At 35.3% G+C, this 21,780-nt stretch overlaps 1 protein-coding gene across 1 annotated transcript; it reads left to right on the forward strand.

Annotated features, from left to right (window-relative positions):
• Positions 1-19,178: 19,178 nt before the first annotated feature.
• LOC141686743 (large ribosomal subunit protein uL24z) lies at positions 19,179-19,865 on the forward strand. The gene has a single exon (XM_074491797.1). The coding sequence runs from the start codon at positions 19,271-19,273 to the stop codon at positions 19,709-19,711; it is 441 nt and encodes a 146-aa protein (XP_074347898.1). The 5' UTR covers positions 19,179-19,270; the 3' UTR covers positions 19,712-19,865.
• The last annotated feature ends 1,915 nt before the right edge of the window (positions 19,866-21,780 follow it).

Genomic DNA, 21,780 nt, shown 5'->3' on the forward strand with positions numbered 1-21,780 from the left:
AATTATATTCTATATCAATTAGCGATTATCTTGTAACTGTGTAGTATATAAACACAATTATATAGGGTTTACACTATAAGTGTTATCACAATCGAGAAGATTATTCACTATAACCCTAGCAGCTCTCGTGATATTTGTTCATCACTGAGAGAGAACAGTTCCATACTGTAACAGAGTTTATTGTTTCAATAAAGTTTGTTTTCTGTTACTTGAGTTATTAAAGTTCGATTTGATTGTACTATACATTGTATTCACCCCCTTCTACAGTGTGTGTGACCTAACAGGATACAATCCATATTATTTGTGATGGTACTGAGCAAGTAAGGGAGAATAAAATGCAGTTGTTAATTCAGCAATATGAGGCACTTCCACTGTGAAGAAAGTGAGTCTCTCACTGACATTTTTAGTAGATTTTAAAAGCTATTAAATGCTCTGAAGTTGCATGGAAGAGTCTATCAAACAAAAGACTCTAACCTCAAGTTCCTTAGATCTCTTCCAAAAGAGTAGAAGCCAATGACAGTCTCATTGAGAAATTCTCAGGATTACAAGAAGTTCACCTTGGAGAGACTGTATGGCATCCTAAAAACTTATGAGTTTGAAATAGAGAAAGATGAGAGGATGGAGAAAGGAAGGAAGAAAGGAGGGTCCATAGCACTGGTTGTTGAGTTAGAGAAGGAGAAAGAGATGAAGGTAGAAGCTGTTGGGTCTACATCAAAGGTATGTGAAAGCAAGGGCAAAGGGCTAGTAGCTGAAAACGAAGATCATTTGAGCCAAGATGACATGGATGATATTGATGAACATCTAGCATTTCTATTCAGAAAATTTGCCAAGCTCAAATTTAAAAAGAATTTTGGAGTAGCCAAGCCATGTAGAAACATGGTGGATAAATCCAAATTCAAATGTTTTAAATGTGGCTTGGCAGGGCATTTTGCTAGTGAATGTAGAAAGTCTAATTCTAGAAAGAAGAAGTTTGAGCATGTTGATTATAAACAAAAATACTTTGAGTCACTCAAACAAAAGGAAAGGACTTTCATCACACAGGAGAATGACTGGGTTGCAGATGGTTTCGATGAAGATCAAGAAACAAACTATGTCAATCTAACCCTGATGGCCAAGTCTGATGAAACAGAAACAAGTTCTTCAAGTAATCAGGTAATCACCACTAACCTAGCACATTTATCTAAAGATGAGTGTAATGATGCAATAAATGACATGTCCACGGAATTTTAACACTTGCGTGTTACACTTAAGTCCCTCACTAAGGAAAATGCTAAAATCAAATAAAACAATTTGTTTTTAAGTGAGAGGAATAATGTGCTAGAGTCTCAGTTTATTGAATTTGAAAAATTGAGAATTGAATGTAAGATTACAAAGGAATAATTAACTGAGTCCTTGAAGAAATAAGAGATTTTAAAGAAGCAGCTTGAACGAGAATAGGAAGTGATTAAAGCATGGAAATCATCCAGAGATGTCCATGCTCAAATCACTAAAGTTCAAGATATTGAGTCCTTTTGTGATGCAGCCTGGAAAAGAGTAAGGAGAAGCTGGAATCCAACTTGGTTGAAGGATTGTTGACAGATGTGGACTCGACGGATGATGAAAATCACCCGTCAGATAATCAAAAGGATTATCCATTGAGTGACAAAGAGCCACATTTGTCGGCTGTGAGTAAACATGTGAGCAAAGCTAAGCTTGCCAAGATGAATGAGAAATATGGATCAGTTTCCAAAAACTTTGTTCCAGGAGAATCAAATCAAGTGAAGAAGGAGAGGAAAGTTAATGTTGGTCATCTGTCCATCAAGAAATTGAATGACAGATTAGAAAGATTGAGGTTAAAACAGAAACTAAAAGGAAAAATAATAGAAATAGGAAAGTAGGAATTAACAAGCATAACAACTACACACCTGATAAATATGCACCAAGAAAAATATGTGTTAAGTGTGGTAGTGTTAATCACCTGTCTGTTAATTACAAACTTGCTATGCTTACTCCTATGTTTGTGCTTCCCTCTTTTCCCAACATGACTGTTATGCCTACCATGCCTATGAATGTTATGTCTACTCAGAATATGAATGCACAATTTGATAATATGCCATTTGCACCTAATCCTTATTATGCTGCATTTAGTATGCTACAAATGCCATTTAGCATGCCTTACTGGAATAACATATTTGCAAACATCATGATTTTTCCTGTTAATCAAAATGTGCATGATAATTTTGTTTTAATGAATGATTTCAAAGGTCCAACTCAAATGACTAAGGATGAATCAGAAATTTCCAAGTCAAATAAAATTAAACCTAACAAACCAAAGAAGAAAGCTAACAAGGCAAAACCCAAGGAAATTTGGTTACCAAAATCAACTAAATTTGGCTTTGATGTGTGCAGGGAAACAGAAAGAATCTTTGGTATCTGGACAGTGGTTGTTCAAGGCACATGACTGGAGATTCTACCCTGCTAACAGAGTTCAATGAAAGAGTTGGCCCAAGTATTACTTTTGGAGATGAAAACAAGGGTTATACTGTGGGATATGACTTGATTTCAAAAGACAATATCATCATTGAAGAGGTTGTCCTAGTGGATGGTCTCAAGCACAATTTGTTGAGTATCAGCCAGCTTTGTGATAAGGGCAATTCAGTAACCTTCAGTTCAGAAGCCTGTGTTGTGACAAATAAAAAGAGCAACAAAGTGGTTCTCACTGGAGTGAGAAAAGGAAATGTGTATTTAGTCGACTTCAACTCATCTAATGCAGAATCTGTCACTTGTCTTCTCAGTAAAGCAGGTCAAGATGAAAGTTGGCTATGGCACAAGATTTTGTCCCATCTAAACTTCAAGACCATGAATGAGCTTGTCAAGAAAGAACTAGTTAGAGGTATTCCTCAAGTGGAGTTTACTAAGGATGGATTGTGTGATGCCTTCCAGAAAGGAAAGCAGATCAAAGCATCATTCAGAAAGAAGCTTGATTCAACAATTGAAGAACCTTTGCAATTGCTACACATGGATTTGTTTGGACCAGTCAATGTGTTGTCTATCTCAAGAAAAAGATTTTGCCTAGTTATTGTGGATGATTTCTCAAAGTTCTCTTGGACATATTTCCTAAAGTCTAAAGATGAAGCTAGTGAAATCATCATCAATCACATAAGGTAAGTCAACAAATATCCTGATTTTAAAGTAAGAAGAATCGGGAGTGATAATGGAACTGAGTTTAAGAATTCCGTGATGAGATCATTTTATGAAGAGAATGGGATTATGCATCAGTTTTCTGCAGCAAGAACTCCACAACAAAATGGAGTAGTGGAAAGAAAGAACAGATCTCTTATTAAAGCTGCAAGAATAATGCTTGAAGAATCAAAATTACCAACATATTTTTGGGCTGAAGCTGCGAATACTGCCTGCTACACTCAGAATATTTCTTTGGTTAATCAAGCAAAGTGTATGACACCCTACCAATTATTCAAGAATAGGAAGTCAACTCTAAGCAAAGTGTAAAGCTTTTTGTGTGATGTGGTAACTAAGGTATTTTCTGGTAAGATTAATAACTTTGATTCTGTTAACATTTATATGCTTAACATGATTTACATGCTAGTTACTAATAAGTACTTTAATTGTAGTGACTTGGTCTTGTTTGAGTTAGGTTATAAGTTAGGAGAACTGAATAAGAGAGGTAAAAGTGTCTACAATGCTAGATTTTTTATGATGCTTGCTAACCATCTCATTGAGAACATTGAAATTGAAAATCCAACCAACAAGCTGAATTGTTGGGTTCAAGAAAGGAGGATTATTACAGATCTCAACAGGACAAATCACCACAAAGAGGTGCCTCTCCATTATTTCCAATCATGGAGGGACCTCAGGTAAGTGAGGTAAGCACCAATGTCTCCACTCTTCCAACCTCACACATTTCTTTACCTTCAAGTGTAGCAATGGCATCTATGTTAATGACCCAACAGATGCCTACCCAAGCTACCAAAATAACAACTTCCAAACCCAAAACTAAGAAAGCCCCCTCTGATTTCTTTCAAAAGAAATCAGTTGCAAAATCCACTAAACACAAAGAGGGGAGTATGAAGGTGGGTAAGCAAGGTGAGGGATAGGGTGAAAATCAAAGAAACCCTAAGGATAAGGATGGTGAGATGAGTGTACCCAAGCCTATTCACATCACAGTTTCCCAACAAACTATGGTTGTTAATAAGGAAATAAGCTCAATTCTAGTTTCATCCTCCCAAAAGGATGTTACTATTGAAATAAGCTCCCAACCTGGAGCACGGGCCAAAAGGGGTAGGGACACTAGTTCACCATAAACTTATGCTAGAAAGAAAAGATCAAAAACCTTTGGGGATGTACAGGGAACACACATAGTGCAAACTGGTGCTAAAGACCCAATTACTGCACCTTCTCAAAGTCAGATTGATGTGACTCCAATAAATATGGAGTCATAGCCAAAATCTTTAACAATTGAAGCACCTGAAACACCAAATTCACCCACACACTCACTGGATGTTGACATGACCAATACATCACTTCCAAATTCTCCATCTTATACTCTAGTGGAGAAGCCAAAAATCCAAGCAAATGAGCATCATCTTTTAGATGATTTGTTGGCTCACTTGCCATTTCTTTCTGAGTCTGTTGAGACATCTGTGCCTAAATTTTTATCAATCTGTACAGATTCTACAATAGTCTCCACTCCAAACTCATTCATTTCTTCTATCCCGACGGATATTCATCATCCGTCGAGTAGTGATTGTATCCCGATGGATAAGCCTAAAAGCAGTCATCCGTCGGATAGCCATACTACTGTCCCGATGGATATTCATCATCCGTCGGGTGTCTCTGTACAACTTCAAATTTCTTCAATTCTTACAAGTGCAAAAGACTTAGTGGTAGTGCAATCAATCTTAGGAATGAGGGAAGGGAGTGAATTGAGTGAGAGTCGGAGTTGCTCCCAGTAAAAAGGAGAGAAAATGAGTGATCTATTGCAGACCATTTCTTCAGGTCTGGAAAAAGTGAGTGAGAGGAGTCCCACCTTAGATGGTAAAGGTGAGGGTGTGAGGGTGGGAAGCCAAGGGGAGCCCTTGATGCAAGAACAGAGAGATCATGAGAAAAATGCAGGTACAGGAGAAATAAGGGTGGACATCATTATTAGTGAGTCAATGAATGTCAATGAAGCAGAAAAAGAGGAACTATCTCAGCATAGTCAAGTTGTTAGAGATTCCATCTCTTTTGATATTGAGACATTTACTCATCCTGTTCCAGCATATCAACTTTTGGCTAGACAGGGCAATGAAAATGCAGAAAGGATTCTAAATTTGGTGCACACCACTCAATCCATGCAAAGAGCAAAAGATGCCATCACAACTATGCCTTCTACAGCTGGTGATGACATAGATTATGAGGCTAGTGGGTCAGAAGAATTCTTTGGTAATGAGGATGATGATAGTGAAGAGGAGTCACTGGACATAGGGGAGAAGTAGGCCCTAGTTCCACATATGGTATGCCAACTTGGGCATTTTCAAAGAAATGTGATGAACATTATTTCAAGACCACCCTCATTCAACTCATCAGTCAAACATAATCTGCTCTTTAATCAACAACAAATGCCAGCACCAAGAAGTTCCTACAAGCACACCTTGATTCTCTTCAGTTATAAAAAATCCAAGGCTTTCAACACAGTCAGAATGTCACTTCTATCAAAAATAAGGTCAAATGAAGAAGGACAATTCTGACAGATTGGATGTTAAACTTCCAGAAGCAATAATGATTGATATTAAGAGACAACTAAGGAAGAAACCTGATCTTGCCATAAAGGTGGAGTCCTTAGACAAAAGGATGACTGCTATGGAAGCTTGTCTCACAGCTATACATCTACATCAAGCACAACAAACTCAACTGTTGCAACAACTGGTGGTTGCACAATTTTCTTCCTCCACTCTACTTGATGATAACAAAAAGGGGAAGAAATCATTATCTCAAGTCAGTCAAGCAGAGCCATCTAGTGAGGGGGAGAAAATGGTAAATGTACAAATCAGCCAAGTAATTGTTTCAGAAATTACTCTCCCAAAGCCACCAGTATTGGATAGTATTGATCTGATCCACATAGCAGCTGCTAAGCTTGAGTCAAAGTCAATTCCTAAAATGCTTGATGTTGCAGCTGTGGAGAAGGAACTAGATGATAAATGGAGAAAGATAGATGCATAAATTCAACAAAAGTTTGGGCCAATTCAGATCCAGACAAAACATTCATTCATCACTCTCAAGTCAAGAATATTATTTTGAATGAAATGAGTATGAATTATCTGGAAAAAGGCCAAACATCTTGTATCAAATCTTCAAAGGCAAATCTGATCATGAAGCCTAAAAGGAACTACTCAAAGTTCTCAGACAAAAATCCTATGGATATTGTGTATGAGACACCTAGGCCAGATGAGAAGAAGTTGTTGGCTAGGTCAATTGCATTTTATAAAGATCCAGCAGATTCAGCACTCAAAAGAAGATTAGCCAAGATTTATAGAAATGGTAAGGAAATTTGTGTGGTGGCTGGACACCCTATGTTTGTGGAAGCTAAAAAGGAAGAGAAGGAAAGAATCAGGCAAGAAAAGAAGCAAGCTGCTTTGGATGCTAAGAAACTCAAACAAAAGAAGAAGCAAGCTGCTATATTGGCCAAACTTCAAGCTGTAAAGACCACAAATGAGATTTCTGCACAATTACCTGTAATTGCTGAACCTCAAGATCAAAAAGTGCAAGATGAACCACAACAGAAAAGAAGATTCAGATACAAGCTCCATTCCAAAAGGAAATTGGACTTCAGTGATGAGGAAATAGAAGATTATATTCCCAAAAAGCCTACAACTTCTACTCAGACATCAAAACCCTCAGTGGTATTTGAAGAATTCAAGGTGGTGGATCCAACTAGGAACATTCATGGTAAGCCCATTATTCCTAAGGATGAGCCAGTAGACTGGGATAGTTTGCCAATTCATGAGCTAAATTTTCCTATCTTCAACAAGCCAAAGAAGACAGAGACTAGAGCAAGCAAGAAAGTGAAGCCTGTGACTCTCAGATCCAAGACCCTAACCAAAACTCAATCTACAGTCAACAAGGGAGATTTGTTATACATCTGTGACATCAAGGAGTTCTCTGACATAAACCTCTACTTAGATGAATTGGAAGAAGTAAGAGGAATTGATGCTCACAGAGATCTTCCTGAAAGGCTGGTGTTTAAATATAAGGGAGGAAAAGAGATAATATGGCCACTTCACAGGATTATTCTAGAGAGCCAATCTGTTCTAATAAAGATCTACTCATCTTTCAAAAAGAACTTTGGATATAATGTGACTGCAAGGAGATTAGTTCTAAAGAAGATTAAGGAGCTGAGGAGTAATAGAGCCAAAGATGCACTACCAAAAACTCTGTCAATTTTCTTCACATGAAAGAGAGTGCATTTGAGGCCCTATTGGCTGATGGAATTCAGGGATGAAAAGGGAGTAAGAAGATTCTTTAGATTGGAGGACCAGTTGAGTATCTCTAGCAATGAGACTCTACTGGAAATGCAAGAAATAATAGATCTCTCAGAAGCTGATGAACTTGAGTTCCACAGACAACTTCAAAATCAGATAGAAGAGAACAACAGGAGGCTTGGGAAGAAATCCAGGCAATCAAGGAAATAGACTTATCTGCTCAGACTAGAGGAGCACCTTGATAATGATTGTGAGCAGCTTCTTTGTATACTTTGCTTTGTTCAATTTTCAATAAGAATTGTAGCACTTATCAGTTTTCTCTACTATTTTTATTCTGTATCTTTTGGATATTTTGTTATCATCAAGTTTCTCTTAATTTATGCCTACAATTCCAGTTGACATAAATTGGGGGAGATAGTTAGGAATATGTTGTGAACTTGATGATAAATTAAACAAAACACTTTAGTAGATCTAACTTAGTGAATTTTGTAGCACTTGACGGTTGATCAAATATAGTCCCGACGGATGATTCAATATAGTCCCGACGGATGATGATTTGACATCCACCGGGTGAGTAGCTTATGTAACAAATAAGTATTGTAGTACATTTCTGTAAACAACTTTGTGTAGAATCTGTAGGAGGATATGAGTCATTTTGACTACTAGTGGATATGCAGAATAGGTTGATTAATTGTAAATATGAGATGTCTTGTAATTCTGTATAAATGAAATGGAGTCAAGTGACAAATAGTTACCCGACGGATGATCAATGATCAAATTCAAATATCTGTTGACAGTGACAACACAGTCACATGCGTTGGGTGTTTGCAAAAGGAATGTGGCAGCCTGTTAAGCAGAAATTTGAGAACAAAGAAGCATTATCATTTTCATGCTATTATGAAGATATTCAAATATGCTGGAATAGAGTAGTGAAGTAGCATTGAGTTAGACTAGATATGTTTTGTTTTATTATCTTGTCTTATTGTCATGTAAACTTGGTGATATATAAACCAAGTGTAGCTAGTAGAATAATTAACTAAGCACACACATTTTCAGAAAAACATGTTCAAACTGTATTCTGTAGCATTTCTCTGTAAGTTTAGTTGTTCTACTTGTAAACAGTTGTGAGCTATTCAAGCTTCACAGGGTTCTCATTCGATATATATATATATATATATATATATATATATATATATATATATATATATATATATATATAGTGGATACTTTCAAATCCACCAGAAAGTTTTAAAAACTTGTGTTTTTATTACTTTGTATTTTGATTTATATATTTCTTCATTCCGCACTTTGCAAATCAAACACTTATATACTTATTGAATTAGAACTGTTTTAAAATCTTGAAAAAGTATCGAGAATTAAATTCAATCCCCCTTCTGTAATTCTTGTTGTATTGTTAGAGAATAACATATAGTTATGCCCGAACTCCCATGCTCGGACTATCACAGAACTCTAATGAATAAAACAAGACTGGATACATGACAAGAATTTATCTTTAAGTTAACATTACAGAATGACAAAATAGGAAGGGGAATCAAAACAACCGATCCTACCTTTGATTATCAATTTCGTAATTGTAACTATCGTCTATGTGCCCGACTGCCGAGCAAATATTCTTTCCAGGTCACCTTATAAAATTCAGTACACTCTAGATGTGTGACTTGAGAAATGACGGAAATAATTGTACAGTTGGTGGAATGCTTTTCAACCATATGGCGTCTGCAGGAACGACGTCTCACTATTGTATACAACGTTGTAAAGTCTGCTGCCATATCCTTCAACCATGCCCTTGCTTACTTCTTTTCTGCAATTTATCAGCGACTAACTCAACTAGTGTCATCTCTTCTTTGATTGTTTATCCTCATGTTACCAACTTCCTGGTACGTTTTGTGATCCCTACTTCAGTATAAGATAATAGATTGTACCAGATTTGCTTCCACGTCCCATCACCAATTATGTAGAGATAATAAAACTGGATGTGTTACACGAATTATCCTCACTAAGAAATAGTGATAAATTAGAGATTAGCTAGTCCATGAATAGACTAATCAAAAGATTACATTTAATTGAAACAAAAACCCACCCGGATAACTAAATGATTAGTTAATCAATCATTTAACTAATTTGATCATCTTCGATTGAACCAAAACGTCAGGAAACAAGTGGTTTTTTAGCATGAAGAATTTGAAACATTGTCAAAGTGCAGAATCTTGAGGTACTCCCCGATGGATATATTTATTTATCATGTTGTGCAAGAACAAAGCCTGTAGGTAACATTTTCTCTTCAAGTAGGATAACTACTTGAGCTATATCAGAAAAGGAATGACAAATTTCTCTCTTCTGCTGTAGTACTATCTGTAATGTAGGGATTCACTAATTAAATGACACTATATTTACGCTGCCTTATAGCTTCGTAGTATACATTATTTTTCGGGTATGTTCTAAAGCAGTGATTTAGTAGTGACTAGTATGGATGTATTAGAAGATGGTGCAACTGAAATCACTTCTGATTCTGTTCCCAGGGAGTCATGAAAATCATGCATCCTCATTCAATCTAGCCATCTAGGGTATATCAGTATTCGTCAAATTCTTTGTCGTTCTTCCAAATCATCCATGTAACATTTTTACCTATGGTTCTTGCTAATTCCTTGCACTCAAACAGGAGACATGAAAGGATAAAAAATTTTGACATGAGAATATTGATGTTCACTTCTACTGTTCTACAACAGAGTCTGACATAATATGTTAGGAGGTTCTTTTTTAACTTTAGGTCCCAACAAAATAACTGTATTTTTAACAGAGCAGTAAAATGATGCTCCAACCATTTGGTTGATTTATAATTTATGCAAAAATATTTTAAGGATTGATTAATGAAGAGGCTACTTTAAGCCTTAAACTTTCCATTAGAGTCATTTCTGCTGATACAAGAGTTGCTAGCATGCAGCACTATGCCTGGACACAAAAAATGTACTAAGATTTCATATAACAAATACTTTCAATAAACACTCTAATACAAACAAAGCACCTTCTTGCAACAAGCGCCACGGTCTCTTCTGTACGGAGGTAAGAAATGAAACTAGCAATACATCTCCATAAAGCTTATTAGCCTCACAGCCCTCCCCTGAAACTGAAAAATTTGACCATAGAGACTAGAGACCTTAGATGAGAAAAGATTTAAATGAAACAAGAAAAAGAAGCCGTCAATTCTTTGTATGTTCTCAACACGATCGTCTGCTTCAAAATGCGATATTTGTCATTTGTCGGACCATGATGAACATTATCACCATCTTGAGTTGTAGGTCTACTTTATTGTAATGTGCAAGCTGATAACTCCGGTGAGCGGGCGGCTCCGTCCGACGGCGTTCCTGGACCTTTTATGCGTGGATGGGGTGTAGATGCAGGTTGGGCGCCTGCAAAACAACACCGGAAGGGGGGTTTGGCTCCCACGGCGCCTCCGGTGTGAGAATGAGAACAGGCTTTGGAGAAGATGAAGGGATATATGTTTATGTAATTTAGAGGCTGCTGTGTATGTGTGTTTATATGTGATTGCTGCTGTATGTTTTTTAGTGTGTGAGTGTAAAAGTAAAAATATTTTTCAACCCCCAAACCCTTAAGTCTTGGGGGTATATATAGCCCCAAGGTAGGGTTTAGAGGTAGTTACCTCTAAATCTGGGCCGTTGGATCTTGGGACCGGAGGACGCCTGGCTTGGGCGGATTGCTTACATGCGTCCAGGGGAGGACCACCTCCAGAGTGTCCTAACGGCCTCTGACACGCGCCGTGCTTGTCTGGAGTGTCGGTTGTTGATAGCTGTCATAGTCACGTGCCCACGTACCCCTCCTTGGCGGGTTGTAGGATGTGCATGTGTTTGCTGGGACCCTGCTCATGGCGGTCTGAGTCCCGATCCGGATCCGGGTGGGCATTAGGTCCGGGCTCCCTGTTGGATCGGATCCGGGTCATGGGATGGGCCCGGGCCTGGTCTCTCCATTTGACTGTTCTGGGAGAGGGGGGTCTCGGTCCATCGATCGAGCCTGGTATCCTTTAGATCCGAGTTGAATCACAGCCGGGTCTCTTATACCCTATCATTTGCCCCCCACTCCCTTATGCAGATTTTCTGGATGAGGGAGTAGAGTAGAATTACATAGTTGCCTTGGTCGAAAAATTTGCGCTCCTGGTTGCCCCCCAATCCAGATATGGTGTAATGGATACCAATCCGGATTGAGGTAGAATAGTTGCTTCAGAGAAAATTCTGCTCCTGGTTGCCCCCCAGTCCGGATCTGGTGTATTGGAGGCCAATCCGGATTGAGGTAGAATAGTTGCTTCAGAGAAAATTCTGCTCCTGGTTGCCCCCCAGTCCGGATCTGGTGTAGTGGAAGCCAATCCGGATTGAGGTAGAATAGTTGCTTCAGAGAAAATTCTGCTCCTGGTTGCCCCCTAATCCGGATCTGGTGTAATGGATACCAATCCGAATTAAGGTAGAATAGTCGCTTCAAATCTGTATCCGGTTGTGAAGGGTCCGGATCATGGACTTGGGTCCGGATCGTGGGCTGTGGAATTTGAAGAGTTTTTAACTTGTAACGTCTTTCAGTCTTTCCCTCCCACAAATTTGAATTTTTCGGCAGTTATTTCCTAAAAATTCGGCCCATAATGATTATGGGTTTTAAATGTGTCATTATTTGTATTTGTTTAAATAAACAAATATTTATGTATGCGTTTTTTTTTGTAACTGTTCCCCCTGGCCAATTGTCCTCTGCCACGTGGCCGGGGCTCTTTAATTCTCCTTGCCTATAAAAGGCTGCACCTCCTCTTCCAACTTACTCTTTACTCACATCAAGAAAGAAAAAGAAAACCAAAGACGCACCAAAATACATACACACTTTAATCAAAAGTGATCAAAAGTGATCTTTTATAGGCTGTGTTTTGCTCTTTGATTCTCAAAATAACCGGAGTTATCATAAGCCTCTAGCTAGCTAAAGCGCAATGAAAAGTGATCTTTCCGTAATTCACATTCCCAGGCTTTATATGCTCCAAACCAAGAAAGCGCAAGTGAGATAAACCGAATGCATAGTGTGAAGCATGTTCAAATAACATGCAGTCCTATACATCTAATTAATTATGAAAATCTCTTAATGGAAAAAGGAGATTTCAAATAAATTAGGAGTTTGTTGGTTAGAGGTGATTTGAAGAAGTATGCAAAACCTGAACGAGTGAACCACTGAGACTTGGGATCCAAATGACTTGGCCCTTTTTGCCCAAGCAACTTCCGTCTAGAGATTTTGTAAACGGTGCATCAGTGATGCATAATTTGTAGTTCTATTCATCCATCTATTGTCACCTGACACTGATTCAACAGACATTCATTTAACTCCACAATTAGCAGAAAACCATAACTTTGCGGCCCAGGGGGTGAGCAGGGAGAGACAGATTCTATCTTTGGTCTGTACATATACAATTCTCTTTTTGTCATTTCATTTCAATTTTCTGTGGAAGTTGATACAAAATGTACCAGTACTTTCCATGATCATCAACTCCTTAATTTGATCAACTCCTTGAGTTACCCTTCTTTCTTTTTTTCATAAATTTTTTTTTTTGAGTAATGCTGGAAGCATAAAAATAGTTACAAAAAATTGTTATAAGATGACATGAAATGGGTGATATGGCAATATTAAATAATTTAATTGGTGGTATAATTATGAAGGCACTAGGTCCATTTATTATTTGTAACTATTTTAAAAACTAATTTTATATCCTTGACATTTTCCTTTGTTTTCGCTGGCGAAATTCTTTTCATACATCTAATTAATTTTTCATTCCTTACCACAAATACAAGTCTGAGTTGCTAATAATTTGATGTAAATGTGACTTGAGATAAAATTTTCATTTTCTCCCGCATTACTCTCTTGCATTTCTCTTAATTAACTCAATAGCAACCAGCCAACCACTTGCATTGCATATAGTTATTAATTATTGTGAATTGGTTTTCAAACTTCCTATCACTCTAATTTGTTTATACTTTTCTTTTTGGATATTTCTTCCAATTATTTATATCTAAAAATTTTCTAAAAATTATAAAAATTTTATAATATAAAAAATAACTACATTCATTATTTGTCTCCACTATACTCATTTTATATATATAATATTAATCAATCTCACTAACATTTTCAATTTCCTTGTTTTTTAACAAATGTCCCGATGCTCTTATTTCTCTATATTTCATTCAGCTATATAATCTCATACCGTTATACCATATTGTTACATGTGCATTTTATCATACATACATAAGCGTGCTAAATTAAAATTTTATTTAACTTTAAACATAGTTACTTGAATTTCACAAAAAAATATAGTTACTTGAATATTTTGTATAGTTACTTTTAAAAAAAATTGAATTCCAGATATAGAGTTAGGCATAGTACATAAATGGATTGTTATCTTATTTATTAATCATTTTTAGTTTGAAAATATGTCTCATATATTTTTAACATATTTTTTATTATAAAAAGTAATTAAATTGTACATATATAATTTTTAAAAAAATATTAAAAATAGAATCGCTTATATATAAATAATCTATATTGGTATTACATATTTAGATTAGTTCGAATTATAATGAGTCAATGCATTTTAGTTTATTCTGAATTTGAAATCAAAACTTAGCCCATTATTCAAAAAATACGCGAAATTTGACTACATGACCCGGCCGAAAAACATTGTCACATTCCAGGTTTAGTAAATTTAAATACAAGATAGGCGAAAATATCTTACCAATAATATGTAACTTTTCAATATCTTATTTTAATATAAATTAATGTGTTTGTGGTTTTATAGGATCAACTCAATTGATTATTTGTATTAAAATTACTAACTTCACTGGTTTGCATTATTATTTTAGGGACTTGTCCCAATTTTAAGAATATTCAAAATTTGATATGAGATCTCACGAGATTTCTTAAGATTACGATGATATATTAAATCGATTTATTTTTCATTTTTTACTTTAATATACTAGCTTTTAAAAAAAATTATTTTAGATAAGCAATATTCATTGATCAAGATAATATTATACAAATATTTTGAATTATTTTAATATTTTAAATTATTCAAATTTTTAGTCCCAAAATAGGGGTTAATAAGCTAGAAGGGGGGGTTGAATAGCTTATCACCTTTTTAAATTTTAGAGTTTGGCGTTTTTAAATTTTCTTTATCGTTTAAAGTTTGTTACTTGTAAACAAATAAGCTGAGTGCGGAAAGATAAAACAGTAAAGATGTAGAGTGCGAGACAGTCGATTGTATCCTAGTTCGTGGTGGCTGACTGTCACAAATGAAGTCCACTCACCCCTAGTCCAGTCCCCGAGATCTTCCCCGGACTCGAGATTTTCTCTACTATAAAGAAACTCCTTTATAGCAGGCGGAGAAGCCTTTACAACACTATGTATTTATCTTGGACCTTAACTACCCGCTAATTCCTAAAAATACAATAGCAAAACCTACTAGACTAATCTTCGAACGTAACTCCCCGTTACTTCCTCACAATCTAAGTAGAACCTTGCAAACTTGTCTTGGAGCGTAACTCCCCGCTACCTCCTCAAAATTATGCAACCTTTTAAGTAGACTTTGTATCTACACCCTTTGTCGGCCTTGGATCTTAAATCGGGTCTTGGATCTTTCCTCTTCTTCACGGTGCGTAGACACCCAACTCCCCGTTAGCGTGTCTAAGACTTGGATCTTAAAGCGAGAATCACCTCACTTCACTTCACCTCACGTCAAAGGATATAAACAAGCACTACGACTTATAAAATCCCTTTGGTAAGAAAGAAGATTGGATTATTATATAATAATACTAAACTGAGAGATAATCCAATATCTAAAATAATATACAAAGTATAAAACGCAACAGGGGCGTTTTAAATACAAGCATTATTAAGATATTAAATATAAGGCCAAATATAATTTAAGGCCGAATATTAATTACTTGAATAAAATTCAAGTGTATCTTGTTTGTTATTAAAAAGCTTCGGGAGAAATATAACAAATAGTTATAATAGCTTTTTAACAAACTAAGATAAACCACTTAATATAAACGAGGATACTTTATATCGTATATTAAATTATACGAATATTTCTCGACTCAGAATTAAGGTTGGTTTCAACTTCAAGAACAATGTAATAAGGCTCGTGTATATCTCTAATTAAAGTAGATGAGATTTATACGAGTAACCTTGAACTTAGTGTTCGAAGTTATTTTAACTTCTTTAAATCAACGAGGAAGTTTTGTTTATATCTCTAAATAATATAGTGAGATTTATACAAGTTGGGTTCAACTCGGATTCGAAGTTGTAACAAACTTACTAATATTCAACGAGAGATATTTTGCTTATGCCTCTTATAATTATAACGAGACTTATACAAAAATTCGTAACCTCGAAATTTAGTTAGTTTAAGTCTCTTTCTATTTCAAACAAAGAAGTATTTGTTTATATCGTATTATATCGACTTGTACAAATTTTACTTCAACTTGGAAATAAAATGGACTAATTTGGAAATATTCAACAAGGAAGCGTTTTGCTTATATCTCTTATAATTATAACGAGATTTATACAAATAGCTTCGAACTCGGAATAAGAGCGAGTCTTTAAGTTACTTTCTATTTCGGACGAAGAAGTTTGTTATTTTTATGGTTACTTTCGACTTATACAAATCAACTTCAACTCGGAAACAAAAGAAACCGTTTAGTAAATATTCGGCAAGGAAGCTTTCGTTTATATCTCTATATGAGATTTATACAAAATGCTTCTAACTCGAAATATGAACTTCTTACTTACTTTAACTCAACAAGGAGGTTATTTGTTTATGTCGTATATCGACTTATACAAAATCAGCCAATTTTCCATTTTTTATTATGAAATCAGAAGTATCTCTATATGAGATTTATACAAAATGCTTCTAACTCGAAATATGAACTTCTTACTTACTTTAACTCAACAAGGAGGTTATTTGTTTATGTCGTATATCGACTTATACAAAATCGCTTCGACTCGAAATTTAAGGAAATCGGAGTTGTATTTTATTCCGGATAAAGATATACGGAATATTAACAACTAATTTAGGAAAGAGTATATGAGGTAGAAGTTCTTCTAAATATGTTTACAAATTATGTATACTAACAAGATTTAACTAGTTTAGCACGAATACACAAAGATGTAAACTTACGGAATATTTGTGCAAAAGATCGAACAATAAAACACTAACACAAATATTAAAACTTATCAATCTTGACCTTCCAAAGGCTCACACCCCTCTTAAATTAAAGAGTGAGTTACAAGAGATACGAGTTAGGATCGAAGCCAAAAACACACCAAAATGAACCCGAAAAGTTACTGAAAAGTGGGCAGAAAAATGGTCGGAAATTTGGTCGGAGTAAGGACAATAAAAACCAACTTTTGGAAGTGATATGGATAGAAAATTCATCTCAAAGACACATTAAATGTCGCATTAATTACGCTTGGGCTTCTTTTCCAAAAAGTCCAATACAGACCTGTCTGGTCCAAGTTTCATAGAAGACCTGTCTGGTCCAAAACTTCGTAACAGGCCTATGACGGCCCAAACATCCAAATCCCATCAGCAGAGGTCGTCCAAGTCCACAAGCTTAAATTAAGGAAAAATATTGGTTGACCTTTGCAAGCATCCAAGAGCTATGTTATAACTTATTTTACGGTATAAAAACGTTCCTCACATTTTACATATTTAAACATCTCAAAATAAAGCGAAAAATGCGAGAAAGACGAATAAAAATGCATTTTGTATTAAATTGAGAAATCACTCAAAAAATATGAAATTTGGGGGATCCATTAGAAATAAACCCAGGGGATTATGGTAAAAATTTCACCTTGAAATCATTTCACCATCTATGACTTTTAAACGACCGATAAATCAGTTACGTACTGATTTTAGGGGTCCCCGAAAAAAGTCATGGAAAATTTATGACATTCCCACCAATATTAGAAATAAATATATTTATTTCAAATCCCAGGTTTCAAGTCAAAAAAATATTTTTAAGTATCGTTTCGGAATCTTCGAACGTTAAAACAGCCTTTCGGAACGACCGAAAAAGTCATTTGTCTTTACCGACAATTCAGAAAGAAGTTTTGACTTGATATATATTCAAACATAATATTCCTTAAATAATAATGACTATGAGGTCCGAGAAATATTTATATTTGAATTTATATTGATTTTATCTGGATAAATAAGCATATCAGGGTTCTTCGGAATAAAATCTGTATTTGATCTGTTGGCACGACTTTTGGCAAGATAATTTGATATTTATATTCAAATGAATATATCAAATATATATGAGAGTAAATCATTTAAGATCGACACGCTTTCAAATAATTTTGATAATTGAAGCTCATAAAAGCGGTTTTTTGAATATTCTCAACTTTTGTGCGTTTAGCCGTTTCCAGTTATTTCTTTGACGGAAACAACTTATATTAGAGCATATCATCAAGTTGATATATTTATCCCGAATTATGTCATTTAAGTTTTATCGAAAAATATATTGGGGATAAAATTATGGATAAACTGATATTGACTTGATTCTCGGAAAATGCCACAAATACAACGCTAGGGGTGGATTATTATCTGTTTTAGTAAACTTCCTAGATTACTAATTTAATTTGACACTTAATTGTTTTAAACAAAATAATCAAAACCTATGAAAAAAATTATATCTCACACATATAAAAGTTATATCTATAATTTATTGTAGCATTTGATTTAATACATTTATACTATTAAAAGAAAGTATATATATATTGTTCAGAAGAAATTAACCAGTTCAACTGATATTTATAAAACTTTATCGAATTGAAAAATATTTAATTTTAGAATAATAGTATACAATGTTATCAAATTATTATGTGAAGAAATATTAGAGTCGTAATAAAAGAAACTTAAAAATGGTTTAAGTAATATACAGTACAATTTGGACATTAAAAATCACATAATATAAGTGTTATTATATAAAGGGGTCGTTTGGTTGGAGGCATTCTGATATCAGGTATGAGTATCGTTCATTCCAACCCATACCTGATGTTTGGTTCAGAATTTTTCTCCTCCAAACTCAATCCTCGTACCCCTAAGGTATGAGTTTTTGATACCGAAGGGGAGAGGTGAGTATGAGGAAGGGATATGGGGAATCAATTTTATTTACAGTATTTCAACTTTATTTAAGTAATCAAATGTAAATGTTTAATACAAAAATAATTTAATGAACTAAAATTTATTAGAATGATAATTAAAATAAAATTTAAATTAATTAAAATTAAAAAATTAAAAAATATTTTAAATCTAAAATATTCATTTCAGCACTTAACCAAACACAAGATATCATAAATGATATCTGAACCAATACCACCTTAACCCGATTGCTGATTCCAAACTCATACCACTTCTCGAACCAAACGACCCCAAAATATGATTGAATTATATCGTCATTTTAACATTTAAATTAAATGTTTAAAGAGGACTGCAGTGTCAAAATTACTGAACATTTTTCGAACAACAAAAATGATGCTGCGGACCTTTTTTGTTAGCTGCTCAAGTGGGCCGTCTGGACATCAGTTAGGCAAAGGCCCATCATTTTCGAAAACACCAAACTTAAAAAAGCCCAAATAAACCTTAACCTAACACCACCACTCATAAAAAAACCCTAATTCCCACAACTCAGTCTCTCTACAAATCGCCACAGCTCAATCGAGAGAGAGCGAGATAGAGAGAGAGAGAGAGAGAGAGAATGAAGTACAATCCAAGAGTCACAAGCTCTCGCCGCAAGAACCGAAAGGCGCACTTCACCGCGCCATCAAGCGTGCGTCGCGTCCTCATGAGTTCCCCTCTCTCCACCGACCTCCGGACCAAATACAACGTCCGTTCCATGCCTGTCCGAAAAGACGACGAGGTTCAAGTCGTTCGTGGGACCTACAAAGGCCGTGAGGGCAAAGTCGTCCAAGTGTACCGTAGAAAATGGGTGATTCACGTTGAACGCATCACTCGTGAGAAAGTCAATGGCTCTACTGTCAATGTTGGTGTGAATCCTTCTAAGGTTGTGATTACCAAGCTCAGACTCGATAAGGATCGTAAGTCGTTGCTCGAGCGAAAGGCCAAAGGACGTGCTGTGGCTGATAAGGACAAGGGGACTAAGTTCACTACTGAAGACATTATGCAGAGCATTGATTAATGTGGTTTAGTTGTTTTGCGTTTCGTGTTTTCGTTATAATTATTGATGTTTCTATTTTGCCGATTAATTGAGTTATACGATAAACGTATCGGATGTTAGCCTTGGTATTATTGTGTTTGGTAATAGCTATGAATTTGAATTAAGACTTAAGTGAGATGTGTGTTGAGATGTTGATCTTCATTTTGATTTCATTTTTCGTTGTATGCCTCTGTTTATTTGATGTGGATTTAGGTCAGATATGCGTTAAATTAGTTTTCGTTATCTACATTTTGTGCTTTTTGTTGTTAAACTGTATCTTATGCTGCAAATTTAAAGAACGCGTACTGTTAGACACGATTTGAAGAAGAAAAAGTGTTTGCTGATAGATATGAGTGACTTGTGTGTTTTAATTTCTAAGTAGCCTTTATTGTCTTGTTGGGTTACTATGTGATTGAGTTGTATTCATCGACTGATTTGCTATAGGTTGCTATATATAAAAGAATAGTTTTGAAATTCTTGAGACTCGAGAGGGCTGCACTGCCACCTAATAATTTATTTCCTTGATATAATTTATAGGTCTGTCCAGTTAGTTATCATTAACAAATATCCTTTTTGTAGCTACACTACCTTATTCCAAATTTATTAATCTTGAGCTATTCTAAAATGTTTTAGGGCATGTTATATTGTCTCTTGCAAATTCACGAGACATTTTATGTAGTCATGTGCAGTTCCGATATACCTTGATTGATATAGCCCAACAGAACATATCTTGCCTCGATTTGATTAATCAGCCAACCTCTTCTTGCTCATAAACATATTACCTCGGTAACATGTTACATATTTACAATTTAACTAGCTAAAATCTGGCACTATGATTGTGAGCAGAGGCAAATGAGTGTATAAGTGACGAACGTGTTAATAACTTGGTGTCCGCAGCTGCTAAGTTTCAACTTTCAACCTATGGTCCTTGCCTTACACGCGAACTTCTCCCTTGTACCTTGTGAAATCCCTCTCCTTGTGCCTGATGACATCCCTCTATTGGAACTGGTGATTCTTAGATTATAGCCTCATCTAAGGTTGTCCTTCCAATACAATGTAAGATTATATTTCTTCCAATGGTATTTGCCCTGAATTTCATGTGGTAGATGTTGAAGGTATTTTAATTTTAATAATTTCTTTCTTCACCCAATCTCATGAGAAAAGGTCTTGCCTTAAACTGTCCCCAGACAGCCATCCCTCACCCAGGCTGCTGGCATGCTAAATGCTCTTCTATGAAGCAAGCTCTCCCGAATACGACAGATATGGGGAAGCCATAAGAGTTACCAAATAAGTTTGAGTAAACAATTATGAATTATTAATTTATATATAAACTTTTGTGTTCAATGTTTATCTCATTTTAATGATAGAAATAAATAGTGTAATTTTGCCAAGTAAAATTGACTTGGGACATGTTTTGCCGTCAACTATTCGGCTTTAACTGATAATGCTGGTAAAATTGATTTGTTAAATTCTGTCTGGAGTCCCAGATTGTTTAGAACTGGCTGGACAGATTATTGATTATATTTATATGCAGAATGAACATAGCACACAGTGATTAATGACCTATTCCAGTGTGTATTTTAGTATTTGTTGAAGTTTGTTACTCTTGTTATTCATTTTTTGTGCTATGTTGAGAATCTACAGTATGTCTTGTATTTTGAGTTCTGTGTTGCTAGATTTATAATCTACTTAAAAAGGCTGAGTTTTAGTTGCAATTGCTACAGACTTGGTTATGGCATTCTGTTAAGCAACTCTTTTGACTTATAATTTGCATGTTGATTGAGGTTTAGGAACCAATTAAGCAATTATGGGCACAAGCTGCCTCATGCGTTAATTTAAAAGGAAGAGTTATGTTGAGAGCATTGCTCATTAGGTCCAAATATATCAAATTAGTGCTATTGCAAAAATAATTCAATTTAGTCAATAGCCTGAAAATCTGTACAAGGGAGACTGATACCAAGTTGATATAAACTTTTCAATAACCAAGTTGATATTTATTTTTAAATTATTGACCAGCTTGTGTCACTTCTATAATAAGTGATTCACATAAT

The sequence above is a fragment of the Apium graveolens genome, chromosome 9 (assembly GCF_009905375.1).
Source record: "Apium graveolens cultivar Ventura chromosome 9, ASM990537v1, whole genome shotgun sequence".
NCBI lineage: Eukaryota > Viridiplantae > Streptophyta > Magnoliopsida > Apiales > Apiaceae > Apium > Apium graveolens.